We start from the raw sequence: 18,904 nt of genomic DNA on the forward strand, positions 1-18,904 counted from the left end.
ACTTTGCTCTAATCCTTTAGGTGCTCCCTTCTGGACCTGTATTCCTCTGCTTCTTCCCAAATTGTGTAAGGTCTCCTTTAGTAACTCCCTTATTCACATCACTCACGGTGGCCCTGAATCCTTGGTCAAATCCTAACTGATACAGATACTATATCTGTGCAACATACCTCCGTATGAATAACAGGAACCTCAAAGGGAATTACTCTCTAGGTACTCTCCAACCTAAATTTGGGGTGCCTTGACAAAGCAAAGGAAAGAATAATGAACTTTACAACCATCTAAGGTTGTCAGGTTACTGAAGTCTGCTATTGTCTCCTAAACTTGAATTAAAGATTCAATAGAAAAAAAGATTCATGTTAATTAGAGAACAGATTACTATGTTTATGTAATCTGAAAGAAGTAAGTATCCTTGTTTTATAGGGCCATTAACAGGAACCAGGAAACATCAGTAGAAAGGAAATGTTATGCTGATCGCATATCAACAAAAATATATTTGAGAAGTATTACAGGTAGTTGGATGATTATATAAGATGTATATTTATCACTTTCAGCAGAGACAGTTCTAATATATATCTTGATAAGGATCTGGAAGAATAAAGTATGGTTTCATTTAATTAAAGTAAAAATGTTAGATCAGTTAACTTGGCAATTGTTTGCATGTTTCAGATAGAACAGAGGGAACTCTTCAGAAAGCAGGGAACATTGTTAGTTGCTTTGTTCTTAAATTTTTTTCATACTAGCTAGTAAAGTACTTTCTAGATGAAAACCTCTAGTCAGTGGTTCTTTTGGAAAACAACATACCATTTAGTTTTCAAGAAGAGTAATTTTTTAAATTAAGCCCTTGTGTCTCGCACGATGTTGTGTATAATACAGCATGATTTTGAGAGCATTTGCTTATTCTCCCTCATCGTCACATTCTTCTAAAATATTAACATGGGGAAGAATTTAGAATCAAATTTCCTTCTCTATATTTGTCACTCAGTGATCATTACCATTTACTTTTGAGTTTGAAATCACAGTTTCATGCAGTTCTTCAGCTTGAATTCCTCCTTCTCCACAAAGTAGGGACTCTTTGAAGCACAGAATATTATGGTAGTAGAGGCAGGTGTGAGAGGGGCACCACTGTAGGGGTGGGGTGTTGCATAAGGGCACAAGAGCTGATGACAGGCACTAAGAAGGCAGAGGAAGGAGTGCAGAAAGGGGCACTATTTATAAAATTGGGGGGGCAGATCTCTCACTTTCAGTATAGTTTATTTGCAGAAGCATTTATTTCACTTTACCCAAAGTCAAATTCATTAGGTTTATTACCTGATGTTCAAGTAATTGCAGGTGACAATTTCTCCAAGTGTTTGATCCCTATGTAACATAGGTCACTTTTTTCTAGCTCCAAATAACAGTTTAGTTTCCATTCCACCAACTCTCTGGTGCTGAAGATAGGGCTACAGAGCAGCACCCTACTTCTAGGTCTCATTTTCTGTATTAGTCAACTTTGCTATTGTAACAAAACCTTATGGTCTTGCAACAACAAAACATGTATTTCTCATTCACAGGAAGTGTAGCCTGTGGTCAGCTGTGGCTTTGTTCTAAGTGTCTTCACATTCTGGGACCCAGGTTAAAGGGGAAATACCTATATGGGACATTCCCATTCTTGTGACAGAGGGAAAGATCTAAAGCCCTGGAAGAAGCTTCTTCATAAAGCTTCTGCTCAGCTGTGGCATATATTACGTGTGTTCACATTCTAATGACCAAAACATGTAAGTGGCCAAGCCCAAAGCCAGTGAGGTGAGGAGGTATACTCTCCCTGCAGGAGGAATGTCAAGTCACATAACAGTAGTATGTCATACTGTTAGAAGGAAGAGGTAGTGAATAATGGCAAACAAGATACCACCTACCATAAGTATGTGTAAGCATTTCCTTTTCTCATATTTTCACTTCAAACAGTAGCTCTCTTGGCCCAGCCTCTTTGCTCTTTTATTTACCTGTTGCCTGGGCCAATCACACCCTTGGTGCTAGCTTTGCTCTATTTTTTAAAATTTATCTTCGTTGAGGTATAATTGATACATACTATGTCAGTTTCAGGAGTAAAACGCAATTCTTCAACTATATGTATAAATTGCAAATGGTCACTATAGTAAGCCTAGTTAACATCCATCACCACACATGGTTATAATTTTTTTTTATTGTGACGAGAATATTTAAGTTTACTCTCTCGACAACTTTCAAATGTACAGTGCAGTATTATTAACTATAGTCACCATGCTATACATTTCATCCCCATGACTTATTTTAAAACTGGAAGTTTGTACCTTTTGACCCAGTTCATACATTCCCCCTGCCTCTGGCAACCACCAGCCTGTTCCCTGTATCTATGAGCTTGGTTTTTTTGGTTTTGTTTTGTTTTTTTAAGATTCTACATGTAAGTGAGATCGTACTGTCATTGTCTGATTTATTTCAGTTAGCATAATGCCCGCAAGTTCCATCTATGTTGTTGCAAATGGCATGATTTCATTCTTTTCTATGGCTATATAATATTCCATTGTATGTATATACCACATTTTCTTTATCCATTCATTCATCACTGGACACTTCAGTTGTTTATATATCTTGGCTATTGTCAATAATGCTGCAATGAAATGGGGGTGCAACTTTTCAAGTTCTTGTTTTTGTTTTCTTTGGCTAAGTACCCAGAAGTGGTGTTGCTGGATGATATGATAGTTCTGTTTTTAATTTTTTAAGGAACTTCCATACTCTTTTCCATAGTGGCTATACTAAGGGTACACGAGAGTTCCCTTTTCTTCACATCCTTGCCAGTATTTGTTATTTCTTGCCTTTTTGATAATAGCCATTCTAACAGGTGTCGGGTGATATCTAATTATGGTTTTGAATTGCATTTCCTTGATGATTAATGATGTTGAACACCTTTTTATGTCCCTGTTGGCCATCTGTATGTCTTTTTTGGAAAAATATCTTCTGCCCATTTTTAAAAATTGGATTGTTTGTGGGTTGTTTTCTTGTTTTTGTTTTTTGCTATTAAGTTATACGAATCCTTTAGAAATTTTGATTATTAGCTCTTTATTGGTTATATGATTTGCAAATATTTTCTCCCACTCAGTAAGTTGCTTTTTCATTTTCTTAATGATTTCTTTTGCTGTGCAGAATTTCTTTAGTTTGATATAGTCCTATTTATTTATTTATTATTTTTTTAAATTTATTTATTTTGAGAGAGAGAGAGAGAGAGAGAGAGAGAATATCCCAAGCATGCTCTGCACTGTCAACATAGAGCCAGATGCAGGGCTCGAACTCACAAACCATGAAATCATGACCTGAGCCAAAACCAGGAGTCAGATGCTTAACCAATTGAGCCACCCAGGTGCCCCTCACTTGTTTATTTTTGCTTTTCTTGCTTTGCTTTTCATGTCATATTAAAATAATCATCTCTAAGACTTATGTCTTAGAGATGATAGGAGCCTACCATCTATGTTTTCTTCTCGGAGTTTGATGGTTTCAGGTCTCACATTTAAGTCTTTAATCCATTTTTAGTTAATTTTTGTGTATAGTGTAAAATAGTGTCAAGTTTTACTCTTTTATATGTGGCTGTTCAATTTTCCCAACACTGTTTATTGAAGAGACTGTCCTTCCCTTGGCTCATTTGTCATAAATTAATTGACCATATATGCATGGGTTTATTTCTCATCTCTCTATTTTGTTCTGTTGATCTATATGTCTGTTTTTCTGCCAGTGTCATACTGTTTTAATTACTACAGCTTTGGAATACAGTTTGAAATCAGGGAGCATGATTCCTCCAGCTTTGTTCTTCTTTCTCAAGATTGCTTTGGCTATTCAGGGTCTTTTGTGATTCCACACAAATTTTAGGATGAAAATGCCATAGGAATTTTGATAGTGAGCACATTGAATTTGTAGATTACTTTGTATAGTATGGATCTTTTAAAAATACTGATTTTTGGGGCGCCTGGGTGGCTCGGTCGGTTAATCGTCCGACTTCGGCTCAGGTCATGATCTCACGGTCCGTGAGTTCGAGCCCCGCGTCAGGCTCTGTGCTGACAGCTTGGAGCCTGGAGCTGTTTTGGATTCTGTGTCTCCCTCTCTCTCTGCCCCTCCCCTGTTCATGCTCTGTCTCTCTCTGTCTCAAAAATAAATAAACGTTAAAAAATAAAAAAATAAATAAATAAATAAATAAATAAATAAAAAATACTGATTCTTTCAGTCCTTGAGCCTGGACTGTCTTTCTGTTTATTTATATCTTCTTTAATTTTTCTCATTAACGTCTTGTGGCTTTCAACATATAGGTCTTTCACCTTTTTGGTTAAATTAATTCCTAGGTATTCTATTCTTTTTGATGCAATTGTAAATGCAATTTTTTCTTCATTTCTCTTTCTGATAGTTCATTATTAGTGTATTTAACTACAGAAGATGTTTATGCACCAACTTTGTATCCTGCAACTTTATTACATTTATTAGTTGTAACAGTTTTTTGATGAAATATTTAGGGTTTTATATATAATATCATTGTATGTGCAAATAGTGGCAGTTTTACTTCTTTCTTTCTAATTTGGATATATTTTATTTCTTTTTCTTGCCTCATTGCTTTGGTTAGGACTTCCAAAATACTGTGGCAAGAGTGAGTGGGCATCCTTGTCTTATTCCTGATCTTAGAGGAAAAGTTTTCAGCTTTCACCATTGAATATTATGTTAGCTGTGGACTTGTCATATATGTACGGCCTTTGTTATGTTGAGGTACATTCCCTCTATCCCTACTTTGTTGAAAGTTTTTGTCATAAATGGATGTTGAATTTTGTTAAGTGCTTTTTTTCTGCATCTGTTTAGATGACTGTATGATTTTTATCCTTCATTTTATTAATGTGGTATATCACATCGACTACTTTGTGGATGTTGAACCATTCTTGCACCCCTGAAATAAGTCCTACTTGATCATGGTTTATGATCTTCTCAGTGTATTGCTGAATTTGATTTGCACCCTCCTTTTATTTTAGTTCTTTGCATGAAAACCAAATCACTCATTGTGAAATTTTCCTTCAATTTTTTTCCTCCTTTTGTTCTGATATTAGATCTACACTTTCAATATTAATACTAATTGTGAATTATTATTGAATGCAAACAATATCATATGGCATTTAAGAACATTTGTGATTTCTTGTATAGATTTTTTTGTTTTTTATACTCAAGAAATAGTATCTTGTATTGTCATCTGTATTTTAGTATAAATATTCTGTCTCCCTAGCTAGACTGTAAATATTCTTTGAGGAAAGGGATGTCCTTCCATTATTTTATAGCTTCAGTGTCTAACTCAGCTATTGGCTGTTTAAGATACTTGTAGGTAAGTTACTTTATAAAGATTCAAGGTGTTTTTAAAATATTGAATCTGCTCATATTCTTCTAAGTTTGAGTTTCTAAATGTAGAGAAAATAGTTTGAAACAGTTAAAAGCCAATCAGTTTATTTTATCAACAAACCATTCTTCAGCAAGATACTTTGATTATTGCTAGTTTTTCTTCTCAGATAAAGTATCTATTGATTTTAAGAAGAATAATATCTAAAACACTTATGGCATGATATTGTAGCATATTTTTTACTTTTTTTGAGTAAATTTGACATCTAACATTGTGTAAATTCAAGGGGTACGTCATGTTACTTTGATATATTTATATATTATAATATGGTTGTAGTTGTAATGATATTTATCATATTACATACTTACAGTACAATATTATTGTCTATTCAGTAAACTGCATTACATCTGTGGCTATTTTAGTACTTGTTATAAGTTTGTACCCTTTAACACCATCAATCTTATCCCTCCCCTGTTACCGCTGGTAACCACTGTTTTACATACACACTCTCTGTTTCTTTCTTTTTTTTTTTTTTGATATATGTCTGACTTTTTTAGATTCTACATATAAGTGATATCATGCAGTACTTGTCTAATTTATCATATGAAGCTTATTTTTCTACCTTCATTGGTCATTACTGTTCACCTAGGTATCTGAAATTTAAAAAATTTACCTTATAGGTACTTATTATTCTTTAATACAATTATGAATGCAACTGGGCTTATAGCTCAGAGTGGTTTCAATTTCTAAATTGAAAAAAAAGATAAAGAGATAAAGAATAAGGAAATGTGCTTTAATGTAAAAAATTTTTTTTTTCAAAAAAATTTTTTTAACGTTTATTTATTTTTGAGACAGAGAGAGACAGAGCATGAACGGGGGAGGGTCAGAGAGAGAGGGAGACACAGAATCTGAAACAGGCTTCAGGCTCTGAGCCATCAGCACAGAGCCTGACACGGGACTTGAACTCACGAACCGCGAGATCATGACCTGAGCCGAAGTCGGACACTTAACCGACTGAGCCGCCCAGGCGCCCCTGTAAAAAAAATTTTTTAATGGAGAATGAAATACATCATGCTGGGTTGAGTAAACACCAAGTATTAAATGATTTATAGTAGATATTTGACCAAAATGTGTGGAAGCAGGAGGACAGATCACACTGGAAGACAGAACACAGCTTCATTCTATGAAAGCAGATAAAACTTCATAGAGGGTGTGACACTTCAAATAGGTTTTATTGGAGAAAAGAAGTTTGAGAGGCAGGAAAGGGGAGAAGGGCATTTCAGGAGAAAGCCCAGAAGAGAGAAGGGATCTGCATGCTTGGAGAGTATACAGCAGGGAATAGCAGAAGATGAGAAGGAAAAGAAGAGAGATGGACAATAGAGGTACAGTGATGAAGGATCTTACATTAGTTTCTCAGGGCTGTTGTAACAAATTACCACAAACTTGGTGGCTTAAAGCAACAGAAATTTATTCTCTGGCAGTTCCAGAGGCCAGAATTCTAAATTCAAGATGTTGGGAAAGTTGTTTTTTTTTTTTTTTCCTGGATGCTCTGAGGGAGAATCTATCCCATGCTTCTTTCCTAGCTTGTAGTTGCCAGCAATCCTTGATATTCCTTGGCTTGTAGATTCATCACTCCAACCTCTACTTCTGTCTTCACATTGCCTTCTCTGTGTGTCTCAGTCTTCTCTTCTATATCTTGTAAGGAAAAGTGTCATTGGATTCCTGATTATAGGATAATCTTGAGATCCTTGGTTATATCCACAAACACCCTCTTTCCCAATAAGATCACATTCACAGGTTCTGGGAAGATACATGTTTTGGAGGGTTATCACTCAACCCACTTTGACTTAATCCTATAAATAAAAGTTTATAGGCAAGGCTGTGCCATTATTACACTTATTATGTGGAAGATGACACTGGTAGAAAATGGACAAATGATGAAGACTTGAATTAAGTCAAGTGAGTTTAGAGAAGAGAGGCTAGATTCAAAAAGAAATTTCTGAGGTAAGTATACCTCAGATTGAGTGTGTAAGATGGGGAAGAAAGAGTGATCTTGGGTATGATAAATTTGGGTTGTCTGTGAGACATATAGGAGCAAATGCTTTATAGCGGTTGGAAATGTAGGTTGGGGATTTGGGAGGGAGCTTGGGTGGTTAACTGTTAAATCAGTGGTGTCCAATAAACCACACCTGTGAGTATTCACATTCTTGTCACTCCTCTGACTCTGTACTTGGCTATATGATTGGCTTTGGCCAATGGAACATTACCAAGTATGATGCAAGTTTGATAAGCCTTTGTACAGAAGGGCAATGTGGCAGCAGCACTTTTTATATGAAGGAGAAAGTAACTTTTACCATTTTGCTAATGTAATTTACCCCGTGTGGCATATAGGCATCCACATAGTTACTTTATAAATTTACCATTCTCTTGTGAGTTACTGTGGGTTATAAAATTGTACTGGACTAAGGTGAAATCACTACTAGGATAAGGAATAACAACTTAAACATAGATACATGTTGAAATTCTACACAAATAGAATGGGGGAAGAAGGTGCTTACAAAATTTAAAACCAGGTAAGACACCTGCAGTGGTTAATTTTATGTGTCAACTTGTGTAGGGATCAGAGTACTAAGATTAAACATTGTTTTGGGTGTCTCCTCTCTAGATGAGATTAGCATCTGAACTGAAGGACTCAGTAGATTGCTCTCTCCAGTGTGATTGGGCACCATTCCTTCATTCTGTTGAAGGCCTGAATAGAACAAAAAGTGAAAAAAAGGGAATTCAACTCTTTTCCTGCCTTACTGCTTGAGATGGAACATCTCATCCCCTCCTGCCCTTGGACTGGGATTTACCTTATTTAGTCCCCTTGTTCTCAGGTCTTTAGACTTGGACTGAATTACATCACTTGGCTTTCCTGGATTTCCTGCTTTCTTTCTTTCTTTTCTTTTTTTTTTTTTAAATTTTTTTAAATGTTTATTTATTTTTGAGAGAGACAGAGACAGAATGCGAGTGGGTCAGGGGCAGAGAGAGAGGGAGACACAGAATTGGGAGCAGGCTCCAGGCTCTGAGCTGTCAGCACAGAGCTTGATGCAGGGCTCGAACTCATGAGCCATGAGATCATGACCTGAGCGGAAGTCGGACGCTCAACCGACTGAGCTACCCAAGCGCCCCTGGCTTTCCTGGATTTCTAGTTTGCAGACAGCAGATCACGGGATTCAGCCTCCATAATCATGTGAGCCAGTCCGTCATAATAAATCTCTCTCTCTCTCTCTCTCTGGATGGATAGATGGATGGATATGGATATATTACTTTTGGGTTTTATTGATTCTGTTTCTCTAGAAAATCCCAAATACAGCTCCTTGGGTTTTGGATTTGACATAGAACATGACCAACTTCTGATGTTATATCTTCATATAAAGATAAATATGAATATCTCTGTGGAACTTACAGTTTAGAGACTTTTAATCTTGGGAATTGGAATAAACCTTCTTTTGTTTGATCCTGTGGACCTCTATCTCCTAAAATAATAATATGCCAATTTTAACTTTTTTGAAGTGAGTGTTTCATTTTGGAAATTGCTTCAACCTATCTGATGATGCCTATTGATCACACAGTGAAAGTCTGTTTTGGGAGATGGAATGATTAGGAGACACACTTAAGAAACAGAAGTTCATTGGGTCAAGAGATTGGTTTCAAGTTCTGGGATGTTGGTAAGGGTGGGATGGAACCAGGAGCACATCAGAGGTTGTGCTTAGCAGATGACTGGAGGAGTTATGTGTCTGCTCTAGATCTCAGTTTCCACATGTGGAAAATGAAAGTGGAGTATTAGATGATCTCTACAGTTCCACCGAATGCTAAAATATAACAGCTCCCTTTGGAATAACAGAAGTTATCTTGTATGGAAGCCAATGAGTGATCAATAAATGCTAATTGACAATGGCAGTGATAAAGTAATGAATACTTGGATCAAAAAAGAAGTTCTTGTTCTTGAAAACTACAAATAGGAAGGCCCTTTTATATTTTCCATTCTCCAATGAGAGGCTACTTGGTCAATATATACAGCTTGGTAGAAAGAGAAGGGGTGGCTAGAGAGGGAGTCAACAGAGCATCTTTCTTGAACTGATTGACTTATCATCACAGTATCATACCTTTTCAGGGTTAGTGCCCTTCAGGGTTCTGTTGACTGCAAATGTTGTTGTAGAATCTATTATAGACAGTTTTGATGGAATTAGCAGACTTACACAGAAAACAGGGCAGAATTACAGAAGATTCTTTGGAGCTATAGCATCCAGAATTTGATAAGGGGACTTCTTCAAGGTTCCATACTGGGCCAGATATTTTCTACTTGTCTCCCCATAGCTTATACAGATCCTTCTTTGTCCCTGCTATTCTCTGCCTAGAAAGGATGACCTATATGGATTCTATCAACAAGCTCCAGCACCCTCTAGCTCCAAGTTGGGTCTGGTCATGCTAGGAGGGAGGGAAAATCAGTTCAAGGTATTTGAGGTCAACTTGAGTGTTGATGTCCTTTGACAAGCTGTCACTACTCCTCTGAAGGCAGTTGCTACTATATAAGCCCCCTGTCCTTTGGGTCCTGGTGACCTTCCTCTTCCTTCTCCCATTAGGTCTGGGGGTGGTGACTTCTCTTTTGCTGCAAGTCCCAAGTTTATTCACTGTCCCAGTGGTTTGTCCATATTCTACCTTGGTAATCATTCTCCTTGTAAATTAACCCTCTTGAAATTACTTTGTGCTCTGTTTTTCTCTTGGGACCATGACTAATACACATACTATTCTACGAACTGAGAATGAAAAGGAAATGGCAGCTGGGGCCACATCAACACACATCTTATCATGCAGCCCTCCATTGCAGCCTTCTGGACTACCTTACGAGTATTTTTGGTCACCTTCTCGCTTCTTTCCTCAACCATTGACGCCTTCATTGACCCCATAAATCAAGCAGGGAATAAGGCTGCAGCCAATTCAAAACCAAGCTTGATATGCTCAATTAATTTTCCTACTCTTTCCAGTATTCTTTCTCTACTGCCACTCCTCTTGGTGCTGTAGACCATGGAATCCTCAAAGGCAGAGGTTTTGTCTTAGTCTTCTTTTGTCCCCAGAGCCTGGAATATGATAAATGCTAAGTAACTGCTTTTATAATGAAAACATAGAAGATAGAATTAAGGAAATGACTGCTTATTAAACCTTCTGTTTCCAGACAGACCAGGAATGGTCTACTTCTCTTCCTTCTTTGAGGATGCTCAGTGCTTTTCTTACTTCCATGTACAACATTGCTGCTGTATTATAACCAGTCATGTGTTGGTAAATGGTTTTTGTTGTTGTTGTTTTATAAGTTTTATTGAGATATAATTCACATATCATATAATTCACCTATTTAAAGTTTACAATTCAGTGGACTTAAGTATAGTCACAGAATTTTGTAATCAGCACCACAATCAGTTTTAGAACATTATTTTCATTATCTCAAAAAGAAACTCTACCGGTTAGTGGTCGTCTGTTTCTTCTCTGTCTTCTCTCCCCTCACCTTCTGGCAACCACTAATCTACTTTCTATCTCTTTGGATTTGTTTATTGTGGACATTTCCTATAAATGAAATCACACAATATGTGGTCCTTTGTGAGTAGGTTCTTTCACTTTGCTTAAGATTTTTAAGGTTCATCTAAGTTGTAGCATATCAGAACATGTATACTTCCTTATTATGGCCAAATAATACTCCATTTTATGGATATAACACATTTTATTTATCCATTCATCAGTTGATGGACAAAATTTGTTTTCACTGAATGTTGGTAAATGTTTAACAGCTAGGAATCTGGAAAAAAAAAATCCTGATGTGTAGCACTTGTTGATTTCCATCATGTAAATAAGCCCTTCATGGCTGATTGCAAGCTACATAATGTCACTGAACATAGAGTTGGAAAGAGCTGCTAAAATAAAATAGGCTCTTGTGAGCCCCTGCAAGCCAGTTCCAGCATACTACCTTGACCATCTTTACTGATATTTCACTCAAGTTACCAGAGATGGGATCACATGCAGTGAGGTTTCCATGCACTATTACTTTAGGATAATTACAATGATTATATAAAAGTAATACAACAGCCAACATTTATTGAGCACTTCCTATGTATCAGGTACTGTGCTAATCATTTTTTAAAATTTAATTCCTGACCATCACTATTTCCTTAGTAGCCTGCATCTCCAAACTACCAATATTCTGTGCTTGATTCACTGTCTTCTTAATTACTCCAAATGCATCGCATCTCACAATTCTTGCACATGCCTCCTCTACCTGGTACATTCTTTTCCCTAGATATCAACATAGCTCCTTGCCTCATTTCCACCAGATCTCCACTCAGGTGTCCCCTCCTCAGAAAGGTCTTTCCACTACCTCATCCCTTATCTAATCCTTTGCCAAGTTTTGTTTTTCTTCACAGCGCTTGGTGCCAATGTTCTCTTATTCTCTATATTTATTTTCCTATTTGTTTATTGGCTGTCTCCCCACCATAATGTCAGCTCCACGAAGACAGGGTCTTTGTTTTGTTTACTGTTGCATTTTAAATGCCAAGGCCATGTTCTTAATCATGCTGACTAAGCTGGGAAGTGTGGAATTTGTGCACAAGGGCCTCTCTTCCCCCTGTCTGCTCCTCCTGGTGCTATCAGAGGAATGTTTAGAGAACATTCTGCCCTAGTCCCTGCATCTCTGTTACTAGTCCAAATCCTGCCATAGATGAGACTCAGCTGACACAGGTGGAAGACAATCCAGTGATGTGGCTAAGAGTGTGCCTTACTCTGGAGCCAAACTAAATGGATTTGCATCCCAGTTTTGGCACCCACTGTCTGTGCACCTTGGGTTTAATACCCAACTTCTCAGAGTTTCTCCATCTTTAAAATGGGAGAAGATTCCCCATCTCATAAGTCTGTTTTGAGGATTAAATTAATCTCTTAATTTAAAGTGATTGGGGCACCTGGGTGGCTCAGTCAGATAAGTGTCTGACTTCTGCTCAGGTCATGATCTCACAGTTGTGAGTTTGAGCCCTACATCAGGCTCTGCACTGACACTGTGGAACCTGCTTGGGATTCTCTCTCTCCCTCTCTCTCTGCCCCTCCCTTGCTTGTGCTCTCCCTCTCAAAAATAAACATTAAAAAAATAATAAAATAAACTGATCAGTGCTGGGACATCTGGATGGCTCAGTAGGTACAGCATGCTGATCTCAGGGTCATAAGTTCAAGCCCCATGTTGGGTGTGGAGCCTACTTAAGAAAAAAATAATAAAGTGATCAATACATAGTAAGTGCTTGATACACCTTGTCTTCTTAGCTCTGAGGACATCTTCTGGCAGTAATCTTTACTTACTGTGTAAGTCACCCGTATAAGCCTGCCATGTGGAAAACTGTAAAAAGTCACTACTTAGCTCTTTATTCTATTACCCTAATTGCTAGCATTCTGTGAGAGCACGTCTAGATTGTCCTGCTGTCAGAGGGAACTGGATAGTTCCTAGTCTGCTTTTGCTTCTCACAAAAGAGGAGACCTCTGAGCATCAAGAAAGTGTAATCAGCCTGCCATTCTTTCCTGGGAAATCACCTATATTTAACCACTAGGTTTAGAAAAGCCCCAAGGGAAACTTGATGTTATTCTCAGTCTAGCTAGCAGAGACAAGCCATATCTGGAACATCCCTGGGTCTGTAGAAAGAAAAGCCTCTCACAGAAGAGAAGTCCTTGCCCACAAGACCTAGGATGTTGGGAGTAAAGGAAGCATTGGTGGCTTTGCCAGACTGAGTGGAGAAAGAAGGAAGAGATGGTAGGTCATTCGTGAAAAGAAGAGAAACCACCCAGTATACAGGACTGGCTTGGAAAGAAGCCCCCTGAGTCCCTGAAGCCCACCTTGCTATGTGCCCCCTGCTAGGCAGGGTCCGCCTAATCCAAGGGGCTGTATTTTTTACACCCTCCCTGCATGTACCACCTTTCTCCACTTCCTCAGTCAGGTCCATGAATTTGGTTAAAGTCGTAAGTCAGATGGGAAACCACTTGCTAATTTCGGGGAAATTCAGTTCCATTAATATTTACTGAACGCCCACAAGGAGCTGGGCAGTATTAGTGGGCAGTCCCAGGAATCCTAGGAACCAACAGTGCACAGTCGCATCCCAGAAAAATAATCTTCCCTGTCTCTGAGCATCCTCATTTCCTTGGAGTCAGCTTCTGGGTCTGATCCCTGCAAAACACCAACACTTTCCCCATACTTGGGCTCCCACTGGGCTCCCCTGGGGCCTCTTGGAAACGCCGGGAGGATTAAAGGGTGGGGAATTGGGAGGGCTAGGGAGGTAAGGAAGGGAGGAGGGGGAAGGAACAAGGTGCATCTCCCCCTTTAATCGTGTTCCAATCAGGAGTCGGCCCTGTTCCCGGACTCCGATTCCGGCGGTCCAGAGAATCTTCCAGGAACCGCCTGGCATCCTGGGCGGTGGAGTTTGGCTGGTCCGGGCGCCGGAGCCTCCCTCCTCCCACCTCTTCCCTCCCTCCGGGCTCCGTGCCTCACTCAGGGGCGTGTCCTGCCCTACCTCCCTTTCACAGTGGTCCACTCATCCGGTTACAGCGGCAGCGGCAGCGGCAGCAGCCTGAGCTCGAACAGCGATAGCTCCGGGTTTCCAGACGGGAACTGTGGCCACGGCAACAGCTCAGTGGGGGGCACCTGTGCGAAGCAGGAGTAGCAGGGCGAGGGGGTGGGGTTCTTGCCAGCCACTCTCTGAGCCCGAAGGAAGGGGCACCTCCCAGCTGAGATTCCAGTGCTCAGCAGAATCTCTCACCGAACTGGGAATACTGGTGGGGACAGACATGTGCTGGACCAGCTAGAGGGCTGGGGTAGGTAAACATTAGGTCCAAGCGTAGAGTGGCAGTGAAGCTGTGTCTGGGACCATGACGGCCTCACACCTGGACTTTGGGGAAGTGGAAACTTTCCTGGACAGACACCCAGAGTTATTTGAAGATTACCTGATGCGGAAGGGGAAGCAGGAGATGGTGGAGAAGTGGCTGCAGAGACACAGTGAGAGTCAGGGGGCTGTAGGCCCGAGGCCCGCAGTGGCCAGCACCAACAGCTTGGCTCACAGCGGTGGCAGACGCAGCGGCAGTGTTGGTGGTGGCCCTGGACCAAATAGCTCTGCCAACAGCCAGCCCACTCTGGGCGGCGGGGACTGTGGTGGGGTTCCCCTGAGTCCCAGCTGGGCCAGTGGCAGCGGGGGCGACGGGAGCCTGCAGCGGAGAGCTTCTCAGAAAGAGCTAAGGAAGAGTTTTGCTCGCTCCAAGGCCATCCACGTGAACAGGACCTACGATGAACAGGTGACCTCCCGGGCCCAGGAGCCCCTGAGCAGTGTGCGGCGGAGGGCACTTCTCCGGAAGGCCAGCTCCCTGCCCCCCACCACAGCCCACATTCTCAGTGCCCTGCTGGAATCCAGGGTGAATCTGCCTCAGTACCCCCCTACGGCCATGGACTACAAGTGCCACCTCAAAAAGCATAATGAGCGTCAGTTCTTCTTGGAACTGGTCAAGGATATCTCCAATGACCTTGACCTTACCAGCCTGAGCTACAAGATCCTCATCTTTGTCTGCCTCATGGTGGACGCTGACCGCTGCTCTCTCTTCCTGGTGGAAGGGGCAGCTGCTGGCAAGAAGAGCTTGGTCTCCAAATTCTTTGATGTGCATGCAGGAACCCCACTGCTGCCCTGCAGCAGCACAGAGAACTCAAACGAAGTGCAGGTCCCCTGGGGCAAAGGCATTATTGGCTATGTCGGGGAGCATGGAGAAACGGTCAACATTCCTGATGCCTACCAGGTAGGACTTTGCATTGTCCCCCTTCCAGAGCCCCACTGGCTTGGAAGCTAAACCTTCTGTTACCCCTTGGCATCCAGGAACACATTAATTTAGACTCTTTACAGCACTAATCTTGCTACTTTTAAATTCCTTCTGAGTTTAGACCAGTTAGAATGTTACTACACCATCGTTGATATAATGGTCTTTTCCTAACCCACAGGGCTTGTAAACATTTCATATATCACAAGGACTACATTTTGCAGTCAGTAATATCACATGTTTCTCTGTCAAGATTCCTTGTCCTTAAGAATATCAGTGTATGGTTTTAGAACGGATTTGTAAGGTGCTAGGAAAAAGTGTCTACTCCAGAATAGTAGTGTTAGTCTGAAGAAAATGGCATGTTGGTGTCTCTGATGTCTTTTGGGACTGTAATAAATTTCATTCTCTTTCAGGGTTGGACAGGGAACAGAGTACTGAACTACTTTCACATCCCTTTACCTAGCTTAAAGTTGCATGCATTTCAAGGTAGGGAGGAAGAGGAAAAGGGGAAGAAAATCAGGGGAAGAATGGGCCTCTGGCTTATGTGTGGCTTTTTAATTATTTCTGTTACTGAGTTTAGAGAGGCTGGACAAAATAGAGGGATTATTTATCTTTGGGTTTGAATACAGCATTATCTGCAGCCAGCTTTTGACAGGACTGAACAAGTAGGCTTTTAGTTTGTGAAATGAACAAAAATTGATAATTTTTTAGCAATTCCAAAGGCAGTCAGCAGGGTACACATGCTAGTTTCAAGTGGAAAAGGAAACCCAACATGCTGTTTGCTGGTATTTCTAAGTGTTTCATTTTCATAGTGATTTGAACGTGATACTAGGTACCAGATCTGAAAGCTAGTCAGTTCTGATTCTTCAGTATCTATTCACTGAATGTGATAAACTGGATGTACTTTCTTTGAGACTTTTTGGGGTTCATAAGAATTGAAAGTTCTTAGCTTTGGTTATGAAAATTTTGTGGTCATTTGATGAGCACGTCTTCCGGCGTCTAATAGAGCCACCTGTTTCTCGAGAGTTTGGTTGCTGTTGATCAGAATAGCAAAAGTGGTGGGAGGGGCACTGAGGGTAAAACTTTATTTTATCTGAAAGTTGACCATTTTACATAGAAAATTGACTCGCTTGTACTAAAACCGAGTTTCACATTTTTTGTGATGTCTGTCAGTATAACACTTTCATAGTAAGGGATGCCAGTCAAAATAACCATTTTCATTCACCTTTTGTTATTGATTAGGTGTGTTATTCATTATATCCTTCTTGAAGAGATAGTTTTAGGTCAAGCAACCAATGAATGAACTTTCGCAAGTGTCTCTTTCTCTATAATCTCGGAAAGCCATAGAAAGAAGTGAAAACATTTAACAATCTTTATGGTGAAGATTCTGTAAGAAGTTGAACAATCACAGTCTTTTGTTTCCCATTACTTCCACATTCTTCTTGTGAGCTTGGGCTAAAAAAAAAGAAAAAAGAAAAAAATCCCTTCCTAGTTGGATGACACTTGTTAGAGCTTGGAATTGCAGTCTATTCTCTTCATTGCCTTTACTTTTCTTATTCTTCCCCAGTTGATATTTTCCCATTTCTGTAGCTTTTATTTCCTGCTCTCCTTCATCTCCCAACTTGTATTTAAGACTCTTCACATAACTGCCTTTTCTTCAGGAGCAGAATTCCAGCTTCCTCAGCAGTTTACTTGTCTTCCTGCTGCCTAGAATTGTGGCTAGAGGTGTTGTCAGAGTTGCAGAAAATCAGATTTTCAACAGCTGATATTTCTTCTGGGCCCTACTTGTACTCTGAAGGCAGAGTGTAAAGCAAAGTTGCCTTTGATATTTGGAAGCTGACAGTGGGAAAGTCCCCAGGGTGGTAGCGATAGCTGTAAAGAGGACCAGGTTGTTGGGAGGACTGGCAAAGGGAACATAAGGGAAGGTATTATATAGGCTGAGTTGGAGATCTGGGTTATGCCTGGTCTTCATTTCATCCTGGACAGAGAGTTTCTCTTTTATTTCACCATTGGCTTCTACTGTATATTTCTGTATTTTTAACCTGGTGTGTTTTTTCATTTTTTTAATGCCACTTTTCTTCAGAAAAACTACTTTTTTTTTTTTTTTGCTTTATTATGATACACTACAGTCACCATTAGTGTGACCTTGGGAGAATTTCTTTTTTTTTTTTTTAATGTTTATTTATTTATTTTGAGGGAGAGGGGCACACACAGAGAGAGAGAGAGAGAGGGAGAGAGAGAGAGGGAGGGAGAATCCTAAGCAGGCTCTACAACTGTCAGCATGGAGCTGGATGCTGGGCTTGATCTCACAACTGGGAGATCATGACCTGAGCCAAAATCAAGAGTCAGACACTCAACCAACTGAGCCACCCAAGCGCCCCTTTGGGAGAACTTCTTAATCTCTGAGTCTCAGTTTTCTTACCTGCAAAATGGGAATAAGAACATGTATGTGACGAAGATAAGATAATTATTTGGAAAATAAAATGAATATTGCATTACAGCCCCTAAAACAGTACCTGCCACATTGCAATTACTCAGGAAATGGTATCAATTTATGATGATAATGATGACACAAGTCTACTAGAATTCTTTTTCTTTATCTCATTTTCAGTTGTTTTTCTCCTTATCTGGGACTGAGATGTGGACTCAGCACATTTTGACCAACCTACTCTTTCCCTGAGCCATGTTCTATTCTTAAATTAAGTATTTTAGAACTGTCTTTACATTTGAGGAATATAGAAATATCTACCCTTCTACCCACTACTGACGATTTCTCTAAATGTGATTGATAACACATGATTGACCCTATCCTATCCTATCAAGAGTATTATACTTTGTGCCTTTAAGGAACTCACACTATATAGATTTTTTTATGGAGTTGTATTAATGTTGCCTCCTTCCTACATTTTAGCATTTTTCCCCATCCTTTCCATTTCTGACTCTTACAGATTTTTCTATGAATGAAAACTGACAACCTTTCAAATGCATGTTCTTTTATCATGATGTTGTTGTAATTCTGATAATATATAAACATTCTGAAGTTTCTTTGTAAAAATATAACCATTCCCTCTGATATTTTATTACCTAGTATGTTTTTAAGGTGTTTCTTGCTCAGATTCAACTATTGTTCTTTTTATTTTTCAGGAGATAAAAATTTTTTATCATACAGAGTTTAAAAATTTAATCATTTGAAAATTAGACTGATGATCCTCTTGGGTTCACAATATGGGTGAGAGAAAGGCATTAAAGATACTAATGAAATCATGATAATAAGCATAGAATTCTGGAGTCAAGAATAGACTAATGAAAACTAACGTTGAATAAAAGTTTTGGCAGCAAAAATACCCTCCTTAGTTTATTTCATTATTTTTCATTACTTCTTCAATTAGTCCTAAAAAAAAGACTTGGGACACTGGGATGGCTCAGTTGGTTGAGCGTCTGACTCTGGATTTTGGCTCAGGTCATGATCTCATGGTTTGTGAGATCGAGCCCTGCGTTGGGCTCCATGCTAACAGTGCAGAGCCTGCTTGGGATTCTCTCTTTCCCTGTCTCCCTCTGTCCTTCCCCCACTCTCTGTGTGTCTCTCAATAAATAAATAAATAAACATTTAGAAAAACAGATTTGAAATTAGAAGAAAAAATTGCAAGTGGAAAAAAATTCATTTTAAGTATCCAGTATGGA

The 18,904-nt window shown here is 39.6% G+C and overlaps 1 protein-coding gene across 2 annotated transcripts in view; it reads left to right on the forward strand.

Moving 5' to 3' along the window:
* Positions 1 to 13,966: 13,966 nt before the first annotated feature.
* Positions 13,967 to 18,904, forward strand: part of PDE11A (phosphodiesterase 11A) — a 378,389-nt gene continuing 373,451 nt past the window's right edge. For both annotated transcript variants that reach the window (XR_008423866.1, XM_019460550.2), the window contains exon 1: positions 13,967 to 15,205. Coding sequence is in view for 1 of the 2 variants with exons in the window: in XM_019460550.2 (XP_019316095.2) it covers positions 14,294 to 15,205 (912 nt within the window). In the remaining variant the exon portion in view is untranslated. The remainder of the gene's footprint in view (positions 15,206 to 18,904) is intronic.

Source organism: Panthera pardus, unplaced genomic scaffold (assembly GCF_024362965.1).
Source record: "Panthera pardus isolate Hobbes unplaced genomic scaffold, ASM2436296v1 HiC_scaffold_10, whole genome shotgun sequence".
Taxonomy (NCBI): domain Eukaryota; kingdom Metazoa; phylum Chordata; class Mammalia; order Carnivora; family Felidae; genus Panthera; species Panthera pardus.